The 24,097-nt window shown below is 39.2% G+C and overlaps 1 protein-coding gene across 2 annotated transcripts in view; it reads left to right on the plus strand.

The window, feature by feature from the left end:
• Positions 1 to 2,543: 2,543 nt before the first annotated feature.
• Positions 2,544 to 24,097, plus strand: part of grb10a (growth factor receptor-bound protein 10a) — a 55,550-nt gene continuing 33,996 nt past the window's right edge. The window contains exons 1-3 of one of the 2 annotated variants that reach the window (XM_084131339.1): positions 2,608 to 2,746; positions 15,153 to 15,266; positions 18,369 to 18,462. In XM_084131339.1, the coding sequence (XP_083987465.1) occupies positions 15,216 to 15,266; positions 18,369 to 18,462 (145 nt within the window). In that variant the 5' untranslated portion in view covers positions 2,608 to 2,746; positions 15,153 to 15,215. Of the gene's footprint in view, positions 2,747 to 15,152; positions 15,267 to 18,368; positions 18,463 to 24,097 lie in introns of both variants that reach the window. The other variant, XM_084131340.1, reaches the window with a different exon arrangement.

Consider the following 24,097-nt stretch of genomic DNA (forward strand, 5'->3'; position numbering starts at 1 on the left):
CAGCACAATGTCATTTATTTCTGTATAACAAAATTATTATTATTTTTTTATTTCAGGCCCCCCCCCCCCCCCATCCGCCCACAAATGCCTCCGTCACCCTGCCTTGCATCCTCTGCTCCACCACAAAATCTCTGCAGCAAATGCGCAGAAATCAAGAATCAGAAAAGTGCTGTAATAACTCTGTGTGAAATTACAATAATTAGAATAAACTACAATTTAAGATTTAAATAGATTTTTTCATTCATTTTTGTAGTATACTCACTCAAAGCCTTCATGAGCCACTCTCCACCAGATAAACACACGTGTTCATCTGTCCCTGTAACATCCAGACAAGATTCACCTTACCTCTGTGATTCATGAGCTCAATAAACACACATGTTCATCTGTCCCTGTAACATCTAGATAAGATTCACATTACCTCTGTGATTTATGAGCTCAGTTAACATTTACATGTTGAGGTTGATGCTGATGTGTTAACTCACTTTCTATGCAACATAAATGTTCCTCAATTTATCAACAATACCAATGGACAAATAAAATAGATAGGCTAGTTACTTTATGTGGATTTGTTTATCATGTAATATAAGCAGTGTTGACAACAGTAAATTCTCCTTCACAATAGGACACATATATCACTCAGATGTCTATTTACATTTACATTTACATTTATTCATTTAGCAGACGCTTTTGTCCAAAGCGACTTACAAATTGGGACTAAATTAAGCGAGTCATCGTGAAGAGGCAAAAACAACGCAAGAAGTGCTCAAAATACGAAGTCCAGGCATTATTCAGAGTAGCATACCCAATAAGCGAGAATTTACAGGAAAAGGAAAAGGAATTTTTTTTTTTTTATTAGGTTAAGTGCTCACGGAAGAGATGAGTATTTCATGTTGTGATATGCTCATCTGCGATACTTATCGACGATTTTCCTGTCAGATGTTACTAGACATTTAAAATAAGCGTCTTTAAGATGTATATGGTTTATGTAAATCCAATTAAGAGACGTAAGTGTGCTTACTGGAGCTCCCCTGTTAGCTATACATAATAAAACGTGTTTTTACAGCAAAATCACTATACTGTCTAACGTCTTTACACCTTCAACAGTTCAACTGTTTACAGTAGTTCAACACATGCCGTGGCCTGCTGGGATAAAGTATCGATCTACAAGCTCTTCAGAATCTGGGCTGAAGCAGTAGGCCATCCAGGAACTTCTCGCCTACTCTTACTGAAGTACTAAAGTTTCGGAAATACTACTCCTTTCACGTGTACTGTTTTCTCCTACTATATAATAGGAAAGTAGGAATATTTGGAAGCTCTATTAGTATACGCACATCCGAATCTCGCGAGGATTAGTACGTCACCAAGGTAATTCTCGCCTACTCTTTTATGGATACTAAGGATTCGGACATACTTATTCGCTCGCCTACTGCTTTTTCCCTACTATATAGTAGGGAAGTATGCGGTTTCGGACGCAGCCTCTGAAGTGCACATTCGACAGACATAGTGCACACATGGGAGGGGATTTATGAATGGAAGTGAAGCGATGGAACTGACACTGATAAGTCATGTGACCGTAACATCATGGCAGATGTAGTACGTCCAACTTTTATTCATACTACCCATATTCATACTATAGAGCGTACTTTTTTAACGGTATATTCAAATAGTAACAGTCAGTATGTGATTTTGGATGCAGGGATGATCCATGTTGCTCAACAATATGAACATTGACAGCCAATCAGAATGCATACGACTTTAAAGAGCTCAAGCATTTAAAGCAGCAGATGGGATGCAGTGCATGCTTAGAATAAACATAATGTTATCTTTTAGTTATCTTTATCATATACCACTCTTGGTGTGAACCTTAAAGTCAGCATGAAATGGAAGTTGCAATATTTTCTTCCCAGGTGTGACGTATAGTGAATTCAGGTTAATTGGGACACCCCAGTCATCCCAATGTCAAAAAGTTTCCCAGTTAACCTATTCGAAAACAGCTTATCTACAAAAAACAAACAAATTTAGGGTGGGACTTGATTGTGATTGGATCCTTGTCATTTGCTTTTGTGATCTCATGTGAGTGACAGGTTGTCCCACCCTCGTGCTGGTAAATACGTCATTAGAAAAGAGATGTCATTGCAAGAGGGAGGGGCAGCTATTTTAATTCAAAATTTTGAGGGTACATGAATTTTACAAAAATAATAATGTGCACTCATAAATGATTTTTAATAAACACAATACTCCATAAAATATAAGAATTGTCAATTTTGATTTCATGGTGACTTTAAGTCTTCCGTAAGATGTGCTACATGTTTTTACATTGTACTGGAAGGTTGAAATACTTCCTGATAGTAAGCTCCTTTTCTTATTTAGAAGATGTGCTATTCCTCATGATGTGCTGCTGATCCTAGCACAGATTAAACAACCAGTCATAGATAATCCTATAGGTCTACCCCTGATTTTTAGAACAATGGGTTAAAGTAGGCGGGTTGTAACATAGGAGGCGTGTCTTGTGCTAAGAGGGGGCGGGGCTGGAAGAGTTCGTCACCCTCGTGTGTTTGAAGCAGTCAGCTGAGCACAACTTGTGCGGACGCGGCTCTAACCTCGTACAACATGCGGGATCACAAGGTTTACGTTTAACTCTGTGCACAGTTTGTCATTCCAACGTGTACAGAAAACAATCCAGTTAAACACCCTCCCTTTAATTCAACTTCTCCGTTCTTTTCCCGTGAAGATTGCCAGTTTGGAGGTGAGTAGCCTATACCAGACTGTATGTGTTGAGAACATATGGTTTCGTGCTCATGCTGTATCTAGAGATATCATATGGGGATATGATTTAGGAACATGAATTTATAGTGTTTTGTATGGAATATACATTAAAACATACCCGCCAACAAATTAGTAGCTTACATTTGCAATTGGGTCGACTTGAAGTAAACTTGCACAGATAACGTTATAGATTTTGTGAGTGAAACGGTCTCGAATAGAGTCGGGTCTAATAAACCGGTAAACTTTGCGCAGGCGTGTTTACAAACAACTTCAAAATTCGATGTATTTTTAGATCGTATTTATAGATTGTATTTATAGATGCACTTCTAGGTCTTGCTGTGAAGTTATCTTTTTTTAGGGTTGGGATTTGAGAACCAGATATATTTTAAAACAAATTACTGGAACCGAATGATTGTCATGATGTGATTTTCATGTTTGGTTAACGGTTATCGGACGTGCATTCTTCCGCCGATGCGGATATTGGCCGTTTTAACGCGCAATTTAGCACCGCTACTGCGAAAACATCGCGAAACACCAGGGTAGTCCGTGCGAATGGCTTTCTTTGTAGTGAGATAAAAACATAGAGAGCAACCAATGTAGTCCAGCTCGCCAAATGAATGACTCAGTCCTGGAGGGCCACTTTAGCGCCAACACTGATGAAAACTCACCTGTAGGCTAACTTTCAATCCTGAAGACATTGACTAGCTTGTTCATGTGTGTTTGATTAGAGTTGGAGCTTAACTCTGCAGGAGAGTGGCCCTCCAGGACCTTATTGCCCATCTCTCATATTCACGAACCATTGACTCTCATGAGCCAGTTCTTTCTTTCTTTCTTTCTTTCTTTCTTTCTTTCTTTCTTTCTTTCTTTCTTTCTTTCTTTCTTTCTTTCTTTCTTTCTTTCTTTCTTTCTGTTTTTAGCGAATCAGCATCATAGGGGCGCCATTGGTGTAGTCAGATTCCAGAGCGAATGACTCCTTATGAGCCGGTTTTTGTACTGATTCAAAAGTGGTTATGAATCGTTTGGTTATTCAATTAATCTGAATATTACTTGCTGAACAGTTGTTACTTTCGTCGGTCTCGTAAATAAGCGAGAAAAGTTACTGTGTTATTGCGGGGACGTGCGAGAGTGTTAATCACTGACTAGTTGTTATGACCACTTGTAGTTAAAGGTAGGCTATACATTGATTTTTATTGTAGGCTAATCAGTGCTAGTTTATAATGAATGAATGTAACGTTTCCACGTTTGTTTAGTATTTTTATGTTTAATGTATTGGGACAATTATTGGATTGCATTTATGCCATCTTTAAAAAGTATATAGCACACCTTGAATGATTGCATCCCTTTTATTTTGTGTTTGATTTATGTTGAAATCTTACATGATTTTTTGGAAAGTCCTATGATTCCCATTCTAAATTCTGATGCAGAAATTGCACATTTGGTAAATTTTTTCACCTTGAATTAAAAAAAAAAAAGTTTAACTTGTGTTTCTGACTTTTAGATTTGGTTTTAAGAGAACAGTTCTAATAATCTCATATGAGAGGAGTCTCAGGCTTATGGAAGCTTGTTTTCCGCCACAGAATAAAACATATTAAAAAATAATTGTGACTTTTTATCTCACAATTGCGAGTTTACATTTTACAATTCTGACTTTTTTTCTCATAATTGAAAGATATAAACTCGTTTTATAAAATATTGCATGTTTTAAAGTCAGAATTGCGAGATTTAAACTCTATTGCATGTTATAAAGTCATAATTGCAAGATATAAACAATCAATTCTGACTTTTTTTCTCCCAATTGCGAGTTTATATCTTGCAGTTCTGACTTCTTTTCTCCGAACTGTGAGACAAAACTCACAATTGTGACTCGAGTTATAAATTCGCAATTTTTGTCTCGCAGTTGCGACTTTATATCATGCAATTCTGAGATAATCAGAATTGCAAGATTTCTCTCGCAATTACCTTTTTTATGTTTTATTCTTTGGCGGAAACAAGCTTCCATACATGCTTGACATTGTTCTACAGTCAAAGTCCCTATAAGAAGTCTGTATATAAAAGTCTTTGCAACAGTGTGCTATAAGACCATCAACTACATCATTATCTTACATTATGGGATTGTGCAAATGTTTGATTTGCATGTGTCACAAATGCAAATGAGCTGTTTTTCATTTCAAACAACTGCTTAAAGATATTGTCCAGAAAAGTTATGTAATATTCTTGTGCAAGAACTCTCTCTTTCTCTCTCACACGCGCGAACACAAAGGAGGTGTATCTTTTTTTCTTTTGTCAAGGAAGGAAGGGAAGTTGTTCGGTGGTTCTCTAACAATAGACTGGCCGAGTGCAGGGGTTGGATTTTAAAAGGCATGTTCAGGCACACATATATGAGTTTGTCATTCTCTCTCTCTTTATCTCTTTCTCTCTTCTCTCTCACCTCTTTCTCTCTCTCTCTCTCTCTCTCTCTCTCTCTCTCTCTCTCTCTCTCTCTCTCTCTCTCTCTCTCTCACTCACACACACACACACACACACACACACACACACACACACACACACACACACACACACACACACACACACACACACACACCTCAACTAGAAATGTGTGGGTTTTATTTGGCAGAGATTCTGCAGAATGAAATGAAGCAAGACGACAACTCCAAATTGCCGCCTCCAGGGCTAGAGAGTTCAATTTAATGTCATTTTAGTTCACAAATTCATATACCTAGTGCTCACTACGGAGAATCTTGATAACATCAAGCAAGTCAACATATTCTTGTTCAGATGGCACAGATTACCGTACTTCACTTAACCCCATATTTTTGGGCACTAGTTTTGTCTTTAAGCCAAGGTGACATGTTAGTATTGTTAGTAGTCATAAAATTTGTTATATAGTTAGGTGTTTGAGATATACAGTATCTTAATGTGAAGGTTATATACATTGACAGTGATTTGCGGCATCAAAACAAGACGTTTTCATCTTTATTGAAATTTTTTGTGGATGAAAGGATAGCAGTTTCCTCCTTTTTCTTCTTTATATCTCTCTTTATCCTCTAGTCTCTCTGATGTTGTCTCCCACCATCCTACTTTATTTGGCTACGTTCCCTCAATCTTTAGCACCAAATGTAAGTGTTCAATTTCATCCTAAAAATAAAACAAATCAGAATGTACTCTGCAGTCCTGTGAAACAGCAGTTAGCTTGCTAAGAAAAAAAAAAAGATAGATGGAGAGAGAAAAAAATGTGTAAGAGTAGTTTATGCACTATTATTAGCATTGGCCACAAAGAGTCTTGAGGGGGAAAGAGAGAATAAGCAAAAGTGCAAAGGTTTAGAAAGGGAGAGTAGTTTTACATGTGCTCTTAATTTAACCGTTGGTGACTGATCCAGACCCATCGTGTTTGTTTTGGTCAGAGTTGCTGAAGTCTATACAAAAGTGGTTTCGGTCAATCCAAAGCCGGTTTATTTAGAGCAAGAGTGCACTAAAACTACACATGGACTGTCATCCAACCCATCAAACTCCACTGGCTCGCATGGACAGTTAGTGGGAACTCGTGTCGGTTTGCATTGCGCTTCAGTCTGTCTCCAGTCTGATTTTTCTTTTTCTCGCTAGCTCTTTTGTTTGTGTGTGGTCACACGGGTGGTCCATGTTAGAAAGATTCTGACCTGATTTTGGAGTCTTGGAACACACACATACCCAGCTGCCTCCGATGGACCGCCACTCCGTCACAGGGCAGTAGCTCTTTTGATCCCCCCACCGTACCATTGCTGGCTTCCAAAGCCTAAAGATCTTCCACGCAAGCCAATACGACACAATGCACTGCTCTAACTTTTTCCCATTCACAGCCAAAGCTTAACCTTTTTTGTTTAACTTCCATTTTTTTTAATCAATTCCTGTTGACCTTTAACCCAAATCACCTTATTAGGCAGGATTACTATTATAAATGTAGAAAACAATTAAATATCCAGTTTACAACAATATATATTTAGTATTGGTCAATAACAGATTAAAAAACACAGCTTGATGTGTTAGAAAATGTGTCTTGTCTTCAGGCAACATTCCTTCAAGGTTTGGGGTGGAGTGAGAGACACTTCGAAGTCTTGGAAGGTTCAAGACATTTCTGTCTGTCAGACTAAACTATAAGAAGTTGTATTGGTATTTTTACTTGGATATGGTTTAAGGACTTCAGAGAGTGGCCGTAGTCTCTCAGAATTGAATTTTTTTACGAAACACTAAAGCGGATATTAATTTATTTAGTCAAGAAATGAAAATAAACTATCTGTTAATAAATTCGTATAATTGAACTCGATATATGTTTTCGGCCAAAAATGATGTTTTATTGCTGTTTTTGGCCAAAAATTTATTTTATCTGTTAGTAGCAACCAGTACAGTTTTATTATACAATCTTGGCTAAGAATGTATGATAGATTACCCTTATGGCTGGGCGATATGACAATATATAGTGTGGCGATGATAATAAGTGTCTATCGTTAGAGATTTTACTATATTGTTTATATTTAAATATATCCTTGTATCACAGTACCACTTAGGCCTATAGTTATTAACTCTTTGGAGTGATGAAACGCATATGAAGAGCAAAATAAAGAGCAGGACATGCATGATGTTAAAGGAAAACTCCACCGTTTTTTTAAATAGGGCTTATTCACTTTCTTTCCTACATTTAGATAGGTGAGCAAATGCATTTTTGTCTCAGTGCATGCATTGTTTTAGTTTGACAGGGTCGGCGCTAGCTTAGCTTAGCATAATGAATGGAATCCTTTGTTGCCAGCTAGCATGTCCTGAGTAAAAGTGATATAAAAAAAAAAAAAAAACCCACCTAATTACTTCTTGTGGCCTGCGTATTCACAACAAGTACAAATAGTGATGCAGATTAACACTAGGCGATTTCCTAGGCAGATATTGACTTGTATATTAAGGACTATATTAGGGGGAAGCACAGGCGAAGCACTGCTACTTGGGCGTGATATCTCTGCGCCCAAGTAGCAGTGCTTCGCCTGTGCTTCCCCCTAATATAGTCCCAAGTCAATATCTGCATAGGAAATCGCCTAGTGTTAATCTGCATCACTATTTGTACTTGTTGTGAATACGCAGGCCACAAGAAGTAATTAGGTGGGTTTTTAAAAATTTTTATATCACTTTTACTCAGGACATGCTAGCTGGCAACAAAGGATTCCATTCATTATGCTAAGCTAAGCTAGCGCCGACCCTGTCAAACTAAAACAATGCATGCACTGAGACAAAAATGCATTTGCCCACCTATCTAAATGTAGGAAAGAAGGTGAATAAGCCCTATTTCAAAAAACGGTGGAGTGTTCCTTTAAAAAGAGTTTAATTGCAATAAGCCATGAAAAAACGTTGGTACCACGTACCACGTTAGGTACTTTTACATGACAATCATATGCTTAAAACAGAGAAGTTTTTCCTTTGAGTTTTCCACGTACATGACACCATTGTCAAAACGATCCCCATTCAAACAGATCCGCTGTATTCTGCTGCCAGGCCATTAGATGGTGAAGAAACACTATAGATTGAACACGTAATAATACGCATGTGCATGACGTCATCGTCTTCAGAGATTCGCGTTTTTGTTGTTTACACGGAGATCGTTTTCAAAAACTTTGTGTAAACGAACAGCCAAAACACACAAAAAGTTTGCCGTTTTTAGTTGAAAACGGTGTTGTGTAAACAGCCCCTTAGTTCCTATTTTTAATGACAAAAAATAACTATATTATCGTGAAATTAATGATCTTCTATTGTGAAATAAGATTTTGGTCATATCACCCACACCTAATTTCCTTTAAAAAACAAGAATAATCAAATAACACTTTTAAATATAATATATTTAGCGAATATCCATTTTGTCTTACTACTAATATCTTTATGCTTTGAAATTCACCTGTAGCATTTAACCTGTACCTGTAGCATTTTAGTCTTAGTGTTTTATTTTTTAATTTATTTAGACATAATATTGGCCATTTATCAGTTACTGGCTAAGAATCCAACTGGTCTATTACTCATTGGACTTTACATAACAGACAGATACACTACTGTGACTAGAGCTAAAAGACTTGCGTGTTTCTTTCTGAGGCATTATCAACCACATGGATATTGAAGTCACCGAATTCTACACATATGTACCATTTTTCACGCCATCCTATTGATTAGCCCAGCTGTAACCCTGTACAACTACGATGTAAAGAGGAGATGGATGAGGCATCCTGGCATTTCCCAGCATACGTTACAGCACTTGTTTGCATTTAGAATAGTCAAAGTTGCTTTAGACATGAAGCTCAAGGTATCTTTATCTTGGTTTTTTTGGATCCATTTGACCTGGTTGACATTCCGAAGGGCAATATTCATAATGCCTGTCCTTTCTCTACAGGATTTCCCAACCAATGATAGTGGTGGTGGGTGACTCTTGATGTAAGAAAAGAAAGTAGGTTTCAGACTGACTGGTTTTCTTGTTCTCCTAATTGAGCAGTCCAGAAAGAATGGTGCAACTCTTCTCTATTATAAAGGAAAGAGGGCCACTTGACCTGTGTTTATGTGCATACTCTAGGGAGGCAGAGGACGGGATACTCTAGGCCTTGAAATTCCTCAGAAAACATGAGAGGCGATGGTGGGATACATTCACCCGGCCTCTTAATTTGCCTCTCTGATAAGACCGTGGCACATCAAGCATTTCACCCATCTCTAAACAATGAAATTCCCCCGTAACAGCTTTGTGTATATTTCTCATTATCGAGTCTGGTTGTGCTTTGCTCTAAACACAGCGGTTCTTGTTGGTTCTTGTGCAGAGCTGTACCCAAAACACTGGTGGACCATATCGGTATGTGGCAGCTTTATATAGTGTCTGATATCTTGACAATAACAGGTTGGGTTACGTAACTGAAACAATAGAGCCTCTGTCAATCAGCACTCAGAACTATGGGAGGTGAAGATAAATGAACTGGAGCCATTTGAACTTGGAAAGTCATTTTTTATCATTTTTTTTGCAATGGATTTCAACATCAAGTTTAGGCCTCTGTCTCTTTTCATTCTTCCAATCACCAGATGATGCAGAGAATGAACCTTTGTGAACCTAAAAAGCACAGAGGCAGTTATGGAAAGTCAATTTGTCATGCATCTGGATTTCACACAAGCTTTAAAACCTCAACCATGGCGATTTCACAAGTTTCATCAGTATTTGCTGTTAAAAATGACTTCATTATTGTTGTGGTTTTCAGATTATGAAATGAGGTTTAGTGTCCAGAAGTTTTAAACACATGCAAGTGGATTGGAAGACCTTTGTGTCTTTAAATTCATCCCCTATAATGAGGGGGGCCACTACTACAGCCAAACACATTCAAATCATCTTTGAATTGTCTACCACCGTTTTTTGCATCCCACCATAAGTGTTATAATAAGATGTTTAATAGTCTGCTTTTGAACACAAGAACTGCGTGATTTGCCTAATAAGCCCAATTTTATGGGCTTCCTCAAGATTAGCCAACTAGTCTTTTCAAGGAAACCTACTAGTAATTTTTTTTAAATTTACTTGATTTTCATGTGCCTGATTGAACTTTGCTGGCCTAATAGAGACAACCTAAGAGTGTGGTCTCAATCATCAGCCAGCGTCTCTGTGTGAATGTGCGTGGTGAATGTTTGTCGCTTTTCTTCTCTGTCAGTATAATGAGCTTGGCCATTGATGCGTAGCGGGCCTGAACGGTCTTTCAATGCTGTTAATTTGAGGTTTCGGTGCCGTGATCATGCTGTTCAGCTGCTCCAGAGTTGAGCCTTGAGTCCAGCTTTCAGCACCACATGTTTGGGCTTACTGCTCCTCAGTTTGGACTTTCATTCAATGCTAAAGTACCCTGTCAAAAAGTGCTTCTGTGCTTCCAAGCATGTTGGATCAATATATCCGGGATTGAAATCCAAACACCATTTCACTCTTTCTCTTTCTCCAGATCTTTCTTTCATTTTTTTCCAATCCATTTTCTTCCTGCTTCACTTTTTTAAACTGTACTACTACAGCACAGTCCCCATCTCTCAGTCTCTCTCCAGATAAGACTGAAATGGTGAAGTGCTATTTTAAGTAGGAGATTCTGTCATGTAGTATGCTGTGTCAAACAAGCTGGCTGTCAAAGTGCTACAGCAGACAAAGTATTACAGTCTCTCACAAACTGCCCATATCCTTATCAGCAGCAGCATATTAAGTTTTACCACATACCACGTGATTAGATCTATAGTAATATAAAGTGGTCAACCGTTATATCACCAAGGCCGAAATACAGCATTTTTTAACTATCCGCATCGGCCGATACGTTTTTCTGTTTGGCTGATGTGTCGGAAGGGGGACTTTTATTTTGACAGCGCTGAGAACGCTAGCACCTGAGCACACAGTGCTTCCATTCTCTGTCTTCATTAGTTTACTGTCTTTATTTAACAGTTCTGTCTAATACTAGAACTGTTAAACAAGTATTATAGCCTTTGCTTTTCTGTTATTAGTAACAGAATGTTTAAGTCACCTTAAAGTCCCTTTCTCATCTACCGTCAGCATTCAGGAAATGCGCATTTATATAATTTAAACAAGTCTTTGAATATCTAATAAACAATTAATTTCGCAAACCTTTCAGGCTTTGTCGAATCCAGCTGTGAGATCTTCTGAAGTGGGCATTTGTAGCCTGCATGAATGTGTGTACTCTGTGCGTAATGGTCGGTCCGTGCAAATTGAGGTGTTAGTGAGGCCAGCAGGGGTTGCTCACTCTGTGGTCTGTGTGGGTCCTAACGCCCCACTATAGTGATGGGGACACTATACTGTCAAAAAGCACCGTCCTTCGGATGAGACGTTAAACCGAGGTCTTGACATAAAAAAAATCCCAGGATGTTCTTTAAAAAGAGTAAGGGTTTAATCCCCGCATCCTGGCCAAATTTGCCCATCGGCTTCTATCCATCATCATGGCCTCCTAATCATCCCCTTGTGCTGATTGGCTTCATCACACTGTCTCCTCTCCACCAATGAGGTGGTGTGTGGTGGGCGTTCTGGCGCAATATGGCTACCGTCGCATCGTCCAGGCGGATGCTGCACATTAATGGTGGTTGAGGAGATTCAATTCACATTTATGTATAGCTCTGCTCTTTTCACAACACGCATCATTTCAAAGCAGCTTTACAGAAAATGCATGTGTCTACATTACAATTTAGTGTGATCTGTTTTCAGTGGTGACTGTGTCCAAGTAATGTATTTCAGCAATACACATATACAAATCACGCAGTTAGCTAACAATGTATAATTTAAGGGAGAAAAAATGAGCTCATTAAAGTAATTACTATGAGTTGTCAACATAATGATTACAATATATTGAAATCTAGCTTTGGAACATGTTGATTCAGAGTTTGTGTCATGTGAAGTCCTTGCAGGAGTTGGAAACATCTCTTTACAGGTGTTGGGTCATCTGAAGTCTTCGTAAGAGTCTGGATCCAAATCAGAACTGACATACTCTAGTTATCTCGGGATGGGCAATTTGAAAATAATTAGCGTTAGCTGCTGTTCATAACTTTAGGCAAAGATAATCATGTGCATTTGATCTGATATAACTGGAGTACAAGCTTATGAGATGCATTAACTGCTTGGCTAAAGAGATGCATCTTTAATTTAAACTGGGAGAGTGAGTCTGAGCCCTGAACATTATTAGGAAGGCTATTCCAGACTTTAGTGGATTCTTTAGTGGACTTCGATATCCTAGGTACTGCCAGAAGCCCAGAGTTTTGTGATCTTAAAGAGCATGATGGATTGTAGGGTTATAGAAGGTCCAGTACTTTGTAATCGATATGGAACGTAATAGGTAACCAGTGTAGAGATGATAACATTGGTGTTATATGGTTGTATTTTCTTGACCTGGAAAGAACTCTAGGAGCTGCACTTTGGACTAATAGTAGCATGTAGCTAATAGTTGCAACTTTTTTGCATCAGAGCACTTTTTTGCATTTTTTCCCCCCCTTCCATATGTAAAGCGCTTTGAGTACCCAGAAAAGCACTATATAAATGTAACAAATTATTGAATGCGGACAGGAGAGTACAGCTGTCACAGAACAGATGCATGATTGACAAACTTTAAACCCTTGATTTCAAACTATGCTGTGCTATATCCATTTGGCCACTGTCACATTCATGTCATTTTCATTGTGTGCTGTATGTAAAATTAGTATTACCTTGTATTTATTTAAAAAGAAAAAAAAAGATTCCCTCTGGTTCCAGTGTTTATTTTTTATTCATATTTGTGAAAAAATACTATAGTAGCTTTACTGAAATTTTTTCATTTAAAGGGATGGTTCGGAGTAAAATCAACCTAGGGTCCTTTGCACCATGACCTCGAGCCAAACACAGTGCAGTGCAGGCGCTAATGGAACCTAGGCTGCATCTCGTAAATTACCCCACTAATAATGCCCGGAATGGTACCAAACTTCTACAGAAGTACAAATAGGTTCTGTACTCATAAAACGAGGCATTGGAAAATTTGTAAGTACATCAGGAGTTTATTTAAATAACACTTGCCCGATGGCCAATGCTACCGCTAACCCGCACGTCGAGGTCACTTCAGTGATTTGGGAAGCCCGTAAAAGTCCTGGCAGAAAGCGATGCATAAGGATGTAGTGTAACAACGCACAGTTCCAGGAATGCACTAATATTTTGTTGGTAGTACCAGTTTGCAACAATTATTAGTTAACACTAATTTGTCAACACTTCGGAAAAAAAATAATAAAAAAAGTGGGGGTGTTTGGCTCGAGGTCATGGTGCAAAGGACCCTAGGTTGATTTTACTCCGAACCATCCCTTTAATTAATTTCTTTTAATTATTTATTTGTAATTTAGTGAATATTAAAGGTGCTCTTCTAAGTGATGTTGGGTGACGTCACTTCTTGTTGATGTTCGAAGTATTGTCAAACAAAACGGAGGCTAGCTCGACCCTCCCTCCTCCTCATCCCGTCTCCTCCTCATCCCGTCCCCTCCTCCTCCCTTCCGTGCTTCCTGAAACAGTCATGAACCATTTAGAAAAAACAAACTGGATTTACCCACCTGTCCAGCAAAAACAGAGCCACTTGAATGTCGGATTGGAAGCCCTTCTGCCGGCGGAGTTCTCGCCACCTTTTGAACGCTTTTCCGATGTAAATTCGGGGCTTCGCGTTCCTTCTCCTTTTCCCTATTCTTTGTTATTTGTTCATTGGAACGTCGTGTGTCGGCCATATCAAAATTCAAGAGAATATACAATTTTAACGTTAATCGTTGTTAGGACATCTCTCCTCTAGCTAACTTCTCTCTTCATGCTTCTCTCTCCTCCACTCCCCACACACCCCCCTTCATGTGCACGCGCACTAACCCCACAAATCATTCTTGTCGGTTATTGGCTGGAACACTGTTTGTTATGTTTTGTGGTCCAGGCTGGGCCAGTTTGTTTCTCTTGCTGTTTGTGGAGTCTGGGCTGTCTACAGAGACCGTGTTTTTTTTACAGTGTGTTCAGGGGACAGGCAGCTAGTGGATAGTGAGGAGATGTTTGCTGTATGTGACAAAAAATGTTTTGGCCTAAAAAACGCGTGACATCACTTAGAGCACCTTTAAGTAAAATAAATATGAACTTAATTTCATCAGTTGTAATGCATGTGTTTTTAAATCTTTAAATTTGTGATTTAGATGCATATATTGGCCAGCCTTCTCTCTAAGATATTTTACGGTGTTGGCCATAAAAAAAAACAATATTGGTCGACCCCTACTATTAGGTGCCTTGCGGGAGCATAGGAACGAGTTGAAAAGCAAATTTTGTGCAGTTTTATTGCTTCCATTAGAGCACAAAAAATATCTTTGGATCATGCTGAATAACATGATCATCTGGTTTTACAGAAACTTGTGGAGATCTGTTTGAGATTTGCTGTCATTAACATTAAAGAAGACATACCAAATACTAAGAATTAATGAGGTTTATATAATTTTACCCATGTATGTTTATTGAAAGGGGAATATTTGCCTTTATGCAATTTTTGGTAAGTCTTTATAGTCTAAGACTATAAAGCTTATTTTATTGGAATGTCCTGCTTTAAATTATATTAGGCAACATTCTTATTCAGAAAGTACACTAACAGACATTTTTAAGAAGGTTTCTCCTGACTCAACTGAGTTGTTCATTAATAGCTCACTGATTCAGTTTCCAGTAAATGAAATTTTTCTTTACAACTTGAACTTGAATGTTCTTAACTTAAAAAACACTGATTTGTGAATGAACACAACACCATTTTTAGCATAAATGTTGCAAAGTGGTTGTCACTGTTTTTATTTTTAGTGCTGATCCCAACTGAGATTCAAGATATTTTCGATATGAACCAATTCTCTCTCTGTCTTTCTCTCAGGCTGTTGTGCAGGGATTTTGGAGGTGCATGTGACGGCTCACATCACTTGCGGCGATTGTGATCATGACCTTAGCTGGATGCCCAGACTACTTCCTCCACCATCCAAACTACCAGGTACACTCTAGTGTAGTTGTAGTGCTCTGGATTCTACAGAGCTTTCAAGTTCAGCAGGGCACTGTGTCAGTGCTTCTTGATCGTGCTGTAATATCTCTTCAAGCAGAATATGCATGTAAAACCCGAATGCTCACACGCACATGCACAAATCCTCCTGAACCAGCATAGAGGGACTCATCTATTCAGCGCAGCGGTTCCCAAGGGTTCTGTGGCATGTCCGCATGCCTTTCGTCGCCATGGCGTTGCCATGGTGCCACACAGCTGACATGCTGACATGCAAAGTGTTGCTATTTATACCAGGGCTGCACAGTCAGGCCTCTCTCTATATTTGACTCTCCTTATCTTCTCTCTCTTTCTAATATCATTCCTTTCGTTTTACCTTATAAACTACCCATCCCTTCCACAAACTATTTCTTTCTCAGACCCTCCCCCCTTTTTCCTTGATGACCCCCACCCAGGTCTCCTATAAAGTGGATGGTGCTTGTGAACCTGGCAGAGCATCAGTGTATACAGTGAAGGCAGGGGTGCGGGCTGCCTCACTGCAGGGGGTTTCTCAGAGCCACAGGCACCTGGCCCGAATCTTCCCTAGCACGGGGACAACACAGCCCAAATATTCACTTTAAGCAAACACAACCCAGGCACCCTGGCTTGCACTGTGCTCCTGCTTTTTGACTTTTAAATGAAAGCATTAAAGCAAAGCATTTTCTCTCACTCACTCTATCCCTATGACTTTTTCTTTTCTTCCTTTCTTCCTCTGTCTTTCTCAATATGTATTCTTATCTGAAGTGTACCTCTTAGTTTTAATCTTCAATCTTGAGTATTTTTGCTGCAAATTGTGTTCAGTAAGTATGTGTCATCTGTTATGTCTGTGTCATCTGTTATTCCTCTTCTTTAGTTAAGGTTAGGGAAGTTATGTGGAGAGTTGCAAGTCTTAAGTTGCTTGTAGTTAATGAGGATGAAGATTAGGGTCAGAGGTCATAGGTCAAATGGAGACTTGGTATTGTGTTTCAGGTTTATAGCAGGGTGTCTGCTCACCAAGAGCCAAATGGGAAAGTTGAGTAGTTGTTTATGTTTGTCAATGCGTTTGTATATCACAGCAGCGCCTAGAATGGCCAAGTTGTAGCTTTCGAGGTCAGAGGTCAACTCCTAAATGCTTTGGGTTTCTAACCAATCTTTGTTAATAGCCTAGGCTCTGCAAGGGTCACGTGACCTGCCTTTCTAGGAAATTCACTGCCTTTGTTGCCCTGTGGAATCAGCTGGGGGGTTAAGGTTTACATAACGGACACAAGGCCTGGAGCCTGTCCAAGTACAACACACATATACACACACACCCTCTCGCATTCCTCTGTCATCCCCTGCTACAGATCCTGGTACGTTCCACTTTTGTGGTTCCTTGAAGAGAGTAAAAAGTATGTAAAAAGCTTTAAAGTTTGAATTTGAAGTAATATGGCCAAGATTAAACCCCACTTAAATGAGAGGATATAAACTGGACACTTTCTGTTGGTGTCGGTGAGCAGCATTTAATGACTTTTTTTGGTCTTTTAACACTGTGCAAGATTAACAGTATGCTGGCTAAAGCATTAGAGAAGCTTTCTCAGAGCAGTAAATTTCCCTTCCTGTTTTTATAGATGTTTTTCTCTTTTCTGAGAGCTGGCTGGCTTGGTGCAGCGTGAAGAGAGAGCAGAAGAGAGAAATAGAAAGAAGGCAGGGAGAGAAGAGAGCATGGGGACCTCTGGCAGAGGCTAGTTCCTGGAAACTCGGCTTCCATGTTCTTAGGTTTCCTAGAAAACTGGAAATTGAAAATGTGGCTTTATTTTTCTTTTCTTGGACTACTGCTTCTAGCTTTGTGCATTATGCTTTGAATTATATGGTGTGAGATTGTGTGTGGTTTGAGAGCACTAGAGCCATTGCTGTGTGCATAGTTTGCCTTTTTTGCTCATAGTTTTATGTTGATGCATTGGGAATGATGATTGGGACTCTACACACACACACACACACACACACACACACACACACACACACACACACACACACACACACACACACAAAAATAAATATGTGCATGTAATTACTACTGCCAAAGACACATGTATATTTTCCCCCACATTGTTTCTGTTTTGGCATTCAGTACCCATCTCCACATGCAGTATAAGATATACTGTATTTGTCCATTGGCATCAGTTTGTTTAAGGTTATACACATATAAATTAACATGTTATTTGACTTTTTCCAATAAATGACCTATTTGATGTATTATTACAAATCAGGTTTACATTGCAGTATTTGACTTATTTCCAAGTTATAACTGGGATGTAAACCAGAACATTAAAGGAATAGATCACCCAATAGTCCATCCATCCGTCTGTAGAACTATGCACTTTCTGTAAAGCTGCCTTGAAACAATACTTATTATGAAAAGCTCTATACTAATAAACATGAATTTAATTGAAAATGTAAAATAAACAGATTTCATAAATCACAGTATTCAGGTATGAAATACTATAGTGTATAAATTAAATATAGATTAATTATATTAAAGCTTAAGATGTTATTTAGTCAAGAGCAGATTTCAGCAGTTTTTATTTATTTATTGTTTTGTACTTTAGTTAACATTAATGACACAAGACAGGTACAGCATATTAAAGGATTAGTTCACCCAAAAACGGAAATGATCCCATAATTTACTCGCCCTCAAGCCATCCTAGGTGTATATGACTTTCTTCTTTCAGCCAAACACAATCGGAGTTGTATTAAATAATATCCTGGCTCTTCCCAGCATTGGAATGGCATTGAATAGTGCCTGAGTTTTTGAAGCTCCAAAAAGCGCATCCATCCATCATAAAAGTAATCTATAACTCCAGTGGTTTAATAAATGCCTTCTGAAGAGAAGCGATGGGTTTTTGTAAGAAAAATATCCATATTTAAAACTTTATATACTATAATCACTGGCTTCCGGCAATGGCCGTACACGCGTTCACGAGAGAGTCGAGTTCCGGCAGAAGGGTGACCTCTGACCCCGATGTATGTAGGACGTAACTCTCTTGTGTGCACGCTTATGACCATTGAACTTTCTGACCTCCTCCTCCCTTTCTTTTTCTTCAGGACAATGTTGACCGGACCCCGTCTCACAGACCGTCCAATCTCATTGGTTCAAGCTTCCAGCAGTCCTCCAATCTGAACTCTCCTAATCACACAGGTCGGTTATTAAAGGGTCCTTCAGTACAGAAAAGTTCCCTTGTTTTTTTTTCTGTACATTAATTTACTTTTAATATGAAATTTAATATTATGAAGGACAACATTTAATTGCATTGCACAAGCAGCATTGTCCTCAGTGGCATTGTGCAGGTCACAGGGTTCTGTAAGGTCACAGAGGTTACTGGCGACCCGTCCTGTAGCTGCAGCGATTCTGTGCACTTAAGGTTGTATATCCTCCACAAGCTGTGCAAGCCAGGGCCTTCCCCAAATCTCTAACCGTTTTATAGCTGTGAGCAAGGCTGTTGGCCACAGATCTAGTTGTGTACATGAGTGTGTGTGTGTGTCCTGCTCTGCTCTCCAGATGCTGCCTTGCTTTAACGTGTCACTACCCTGAAGCATATAGATTTTTCCAGAAAGCCACAGTAGGCTTTTGTGTGTAGACATGTATACATTGTGGTCTGGGCACATTGGTAAGGGTTGTAAGAAATACTGACATCCACAGACCACCAAAAGGGAGAAAAAATGCTGGGGAAAAAATGTTAGATGTAGGGCGTACTCACACTAGGCACGGAGCGCGATTGTCCGAATTTGCGATTCCAAATGAGAGCCTTCCCAAATTCAGATCAAAAGGAGGGTTAGTCATATTTAACTAACTTCTGGGGATGGATTTGTATAGTTCAGTAAACACTGTCATGATGGGGACTTTTCATTAACTTTTACTGTTTATATTCAGTTATATAACTGATAATGATGTTTTCTTTCCTCTACTCTTAATCCTCACACAAACTTTTCTGCATTTTTAGATGTTTAATAAGACATTATTTAGTCTGTTTATTAAGCCGTTTTCCTCGTGGGGACTGTTGAGGCAGTATCTCTTATATACACACACACACACACACACACACACACACACACACACACACACACACACACACACACACACACACACACAGCATGAAAGCCCATAAATCTTTCTTGTTTTTTTTGTTTTTTTTGTTCTGGTCATCTGTGTCCAGCCATTGGGTGTGTGTGTGCATATGCGCGCATGCTTGCACTTACATGCCTGTTTGCACTCTATAAGTTGAGGCTAGAGTTATATGAGGTGACCTATATTCAGTACACACAAAGAGAGAGAGAGAGAGAGAGTGATGGAAAGAGTTGGGCACATGAGGTTGGACCATCTTCTGACACAGAGTTCCACAGTGAGGAAAGAGAGCTGAAAGAAAAACAACAGGAAAGAGACAGTGTGTCTGTATTACGCTCTGAAGAGGTCTCTGTATCCTCTTTATAAATTCACTGCTGGCTGGGAATCTTCCATATAGATTTCTGATGAATATTTGTCATTTGTTCTTTAACTAACTGGCCATTTTTTTTTAACTGTATTGTTGGTTGTTAATAACATAGTACTCTATGGTAATGTTAGTGTTTGTTAGTATTGTGTCTTTGTCAAGTCACCTTCATTTATATAGCGCTTTTAACAATGTAGATTGTTTCAAAGCAGCTGTACAGTGATAATAGGAAATTAAAGTAACAGAGATTGTTTTGGCTTTACAGCAGCTCAGGAATAAAGTTATTGTCCAGCTAAAGTTAGTTATGATTGATTCACTTCCGTTGCAAAGATCATTAGTTATTAACTTAGGGGCCGCTTGCACAACATCATTCTAACAGAAAACCCTTAATGCACAACAACAGTGCCTGGTGGCTCGAGAACGTAAAACTTGAAACGGGTTCCAAGATGCAAACGTTGAAAAATGTTATCTCTGTGTAAATTTCAAAAACGTGAATCTGTGAAAACGGTGACGGCGTGCACATGCGTATTACGTGTTTAGTCTATAGGTATGCACGTTTGAATATATACACTCACCTAAAGGATTATTAGGAACACCATACTAATACTGTGTTTGACCCCCTTTCACCTTCAGAACTGCCTTAATTCTACGTGGCATTGATTCAACAAGGTGCTGAAAGCATTCTTTAGAAATGTTGGACCATATTGATAGGATAGCATCTTGCAGTTGATGGAAATTTGTGGGATGCACATCCAGGGCACAAAGCTCCCATTCCACCACATCCCAAAGATGCTCTATTGGGTTGAGATCTGGTGACTGTGGGGGCCATTTTAGTACAGTGAACTCATTGTCATGTTCAAGAAACCAATTTGAAATGATTCGAGCTTTGTGACATGGTGCATTATCCTGCTGGAAGTAGCCATCAGAGGATGGGTACATGGTGGTCATAAAGGGATGGACATGGTCAGAAACAATGCTCAGGTAGGCCGTGGCATTTAAACGATGCCCAATTGGCACTAAGGGGCCTAAAGTGTGCCAAGAAAACATCCCCCACACCATTACACCACCACCACCATCCTGCACAGTGGTAACAAGGCATGATGGATCCAGGTTCTCATTCTGTTTACGCCAAATTCTGACTGATCGAGACTCATCAGACCAGGCAACATTTTTCCAGTCTTCAACTGTCCAATTTTGGTGAGCTCGTGCAAATTGTAGCCTCTTTTTCCTATTTGTAGTGGAGATGAGTGGTACCCGGTGGGGTCTTCTGCTGTTGTAGCCCATCCGCCTCAAGGTTGTGCGTGTTGTGGCTTCACAAATGCTTTGCTGCATACCTCGGTTGTAACGAGTGGTTATTTCAGTCAAAGTTGCTCTTCTATTAGCTTGAATCAGTCGGCCCATTCTCCTCTGACCTTTAGCATCAACAAGGCATTTTCGCCCACAGGACTGCCGCATACTGGATGTTTTTCCCTTTTCACACCATTCTTTGTAAACCCTAGAAATGGTTGTGTGTGAAAATCCCAGTAACTGAGCAGATTGTGAAATACTCGGCCCGTCTGGCACCAACAACCATGCCACACTCAAAATTGCTTAAATCACCTTTCTTTCCCATTCTGACATTCAGTTTGGAGTTCAGGAGATTGTCTTGACCAGGACCACACCCCTAAATGCATTGAAGCAACTGCCATGTGATTGGTTGATTAGATAATTGCATTAATGAGAAATTGAACGGGTGTTCCTAATAATCCTTTAGGTGAGTGTATGTGTGCAGGCGTGTAGTCTTTCTTTACAAATTGACCTCACCAAATTACTTGCCTGGCCTTAAAAATTCATAATACTGAATTTTTTGTCGCTTCCGCGTATCTATGTGAACCAGAATTATTTTGACAACGTTTTATCTGTACAGAGGTAAAGGGAAGGGAATGAGGCCTTCACAGGAGAGAGACTAGTTGACACTTCAGGACTGCGTTGTCGTCGTGACTCGTGTCCCGTGTCCAGGCGCAGGTCCTTCATCAGAATGGGATATGTCTTGGATCCAGCGGACTGTGGTAAACCTCGGGATAAACAGAGAGACTAATATTAGCGTAGATGACATTCTTCTTATGATGTAACGAGTACATCAGGATTTATGGGAAGTGGTTCTGGCTGACCTAATCTATACAGCCTAACATTGAATTATAGAAGTGTGTCTTCTTCCCGGACAATGTTAGGAAGACTGTTCCAAAGTTTAGGTACTAAATAGGAAAAGGATCTTCCGCCAGCAGTCAATTTTGATATTCTAGGTATTATCAACTGGCTGGAATTTTGAGATTGCAATAGATATGAAGGACTATAATGCGTTAAGAGCTCGCTCAAGTACTGGGGAGCTAAACCATGTAGATGTGAAATGAATGAGAAGACAGGAAGGGAGTGTTTGGAAAGGCATATTTGGACCACATAGCGCTGAGAGCAGTAAATGGAAATGCTCTTTGACACTCACTTGTACTGGTTGTACCTCTTAAAGATCTTGTACTTATTGTACTTCATTGTTTTAACAGTCCTATTCATTGTATGTTCTTGTTTGTGTGTTTGCTTTTAAAAAGACATCTCTTACACATAGGACACTTACTGAGCTCTCTTGTTACATACACAAACTTGCGCTTGGACACATGCGGAAGTGTGTGGGTCTGGGGTATGTACGGAATGCACAGTTCGGACGCTGCTGGTATTCTAGTGGAAGTCTGAAGCAGGTCTTTTAGACCTGATTTAGCCTTGTAAATATTAGCTACCTAGCTAAGTTAAAGTCGGCATGAAATGAGAATTTTCTAAATGCATGTTATAGATTTTTAATCTTATTGTAAACAATTTATCCATGGATATGTTTCATTTAAAAAAAACAATTAAAATTCATTCGTAATTCAAAATTGTAACTACAGGTGACTTATGCAGGACTCCTATTATTTAGTCCACTTAAGGCCATGAGACACCAAGCCGAGATAAAATAACTAGCGGCGACGGACTACAGGTGGCTGTCAACTAGAATGTGCATTCTGTGTAAGGAAATAACTGTCTACATCAGCAGGTATTAATAGTCTATATTTGTCATTCAAAACAGAAACTAGGACTGCAGATATACAAACCCTAATCAAAGCAGTGCTTGCTTACCATTTTGAATATCAATCATGCAGATCTCATTCTAAGAGAGGATTTGTAACGCACACTAAAGTTCTGTTTATTACAAGCACATGCTGCAGTCATGTCATCTGATGTTTTAAATGCTCAAACTCTTAAGTTGGGTGGATGCTGATTAGCTGTTAATGTTTTTATCGTTCATCAGCTGGAAAAAATCGTTTTGATTCTGATTATATTGTTCCTGTGCCATTATCAGTGTGGACTTTCCTATTCTCATAGAATGATTATTAAAACTTTAAATTTATAGTTATCACCATAGTTGCCATCCTTGGTGTGAACGAGCCTTAAGTCAATATATGAAAAATTGTTCCTGTTATAAAGTGAGTTAGCTTAGCTAAATGTCCTTTTTGGATGGTCTACAAATAGTCTACTGATAGCATGGTCATCTCGCTGCCTTCTTTACTAGCCTGGATCGATACAGATGTCACATTTCATCAATGATAACTGTTTGACCTGATGAGGGAAAAGCACTTTGGTGGCCCACATTGCACTAGCATTACATTTTAGCATGATTTGCTAACCTTTTAAACGCACCAGTTGTTAGAAGAAATCACTCTAGGGCCTTAAAAGCTTGGTTTTTATGGGTCTTCATTGCACAGAGTGCTTCTCAACTGACGGGTCATGACCCAAAAATGTGTCTCAGGGCTGTTTTAATAAGGTTGCGGATGGGCAGATGAAAAACAATGCTAAATGCTAATTATAAAATGCAGTACTGTGTTTTTTCTTCGGGACCTCAAGTGGTGACCCTCAGTTGAATCAATAGGTAAAGCATTCCAGTCATCAAGTTAGTGAAAATACGCATGCCAACTATTTGAACCTGTCTTTCTTGCTTCATTTAACAGGCATGTAGCGTCACATGTGGCCGTTATTACAGAGTAATCCCACAAACCACCTGCTGTTCCTCCCACAGCACAGAATACATTCATGGTGACCTGTTTTCTCTGTGAGAAAGATTAGTGGAATATTTGGTTTTGGAAATGTCAGTGTAGTGTTGAGGGGTCACATCTCGATGAGTCTATGTGAGTGTGACTTGGATAAGATCAGGTCAGGGAACACTGGGAAATGTGACCAAAGGGCTGATCATTTGAGTGTTTATTCATTTAACTTGATACTGCCATCTTGTGGCAATTTATTGCTAGTTGCACAATATATTGCATTGTTTTCATGATTAATGCT

This window comes from Abramis brama, assembly GCF_963993115.1.
Source record: "Abramis brama genome assembly, chromosome: 12".
NCBI lineage: Eukaryota > Metazoa > Chordata > Actinopteri > Cypriniformes > Leuciscidae > Abramis > Abramis brama.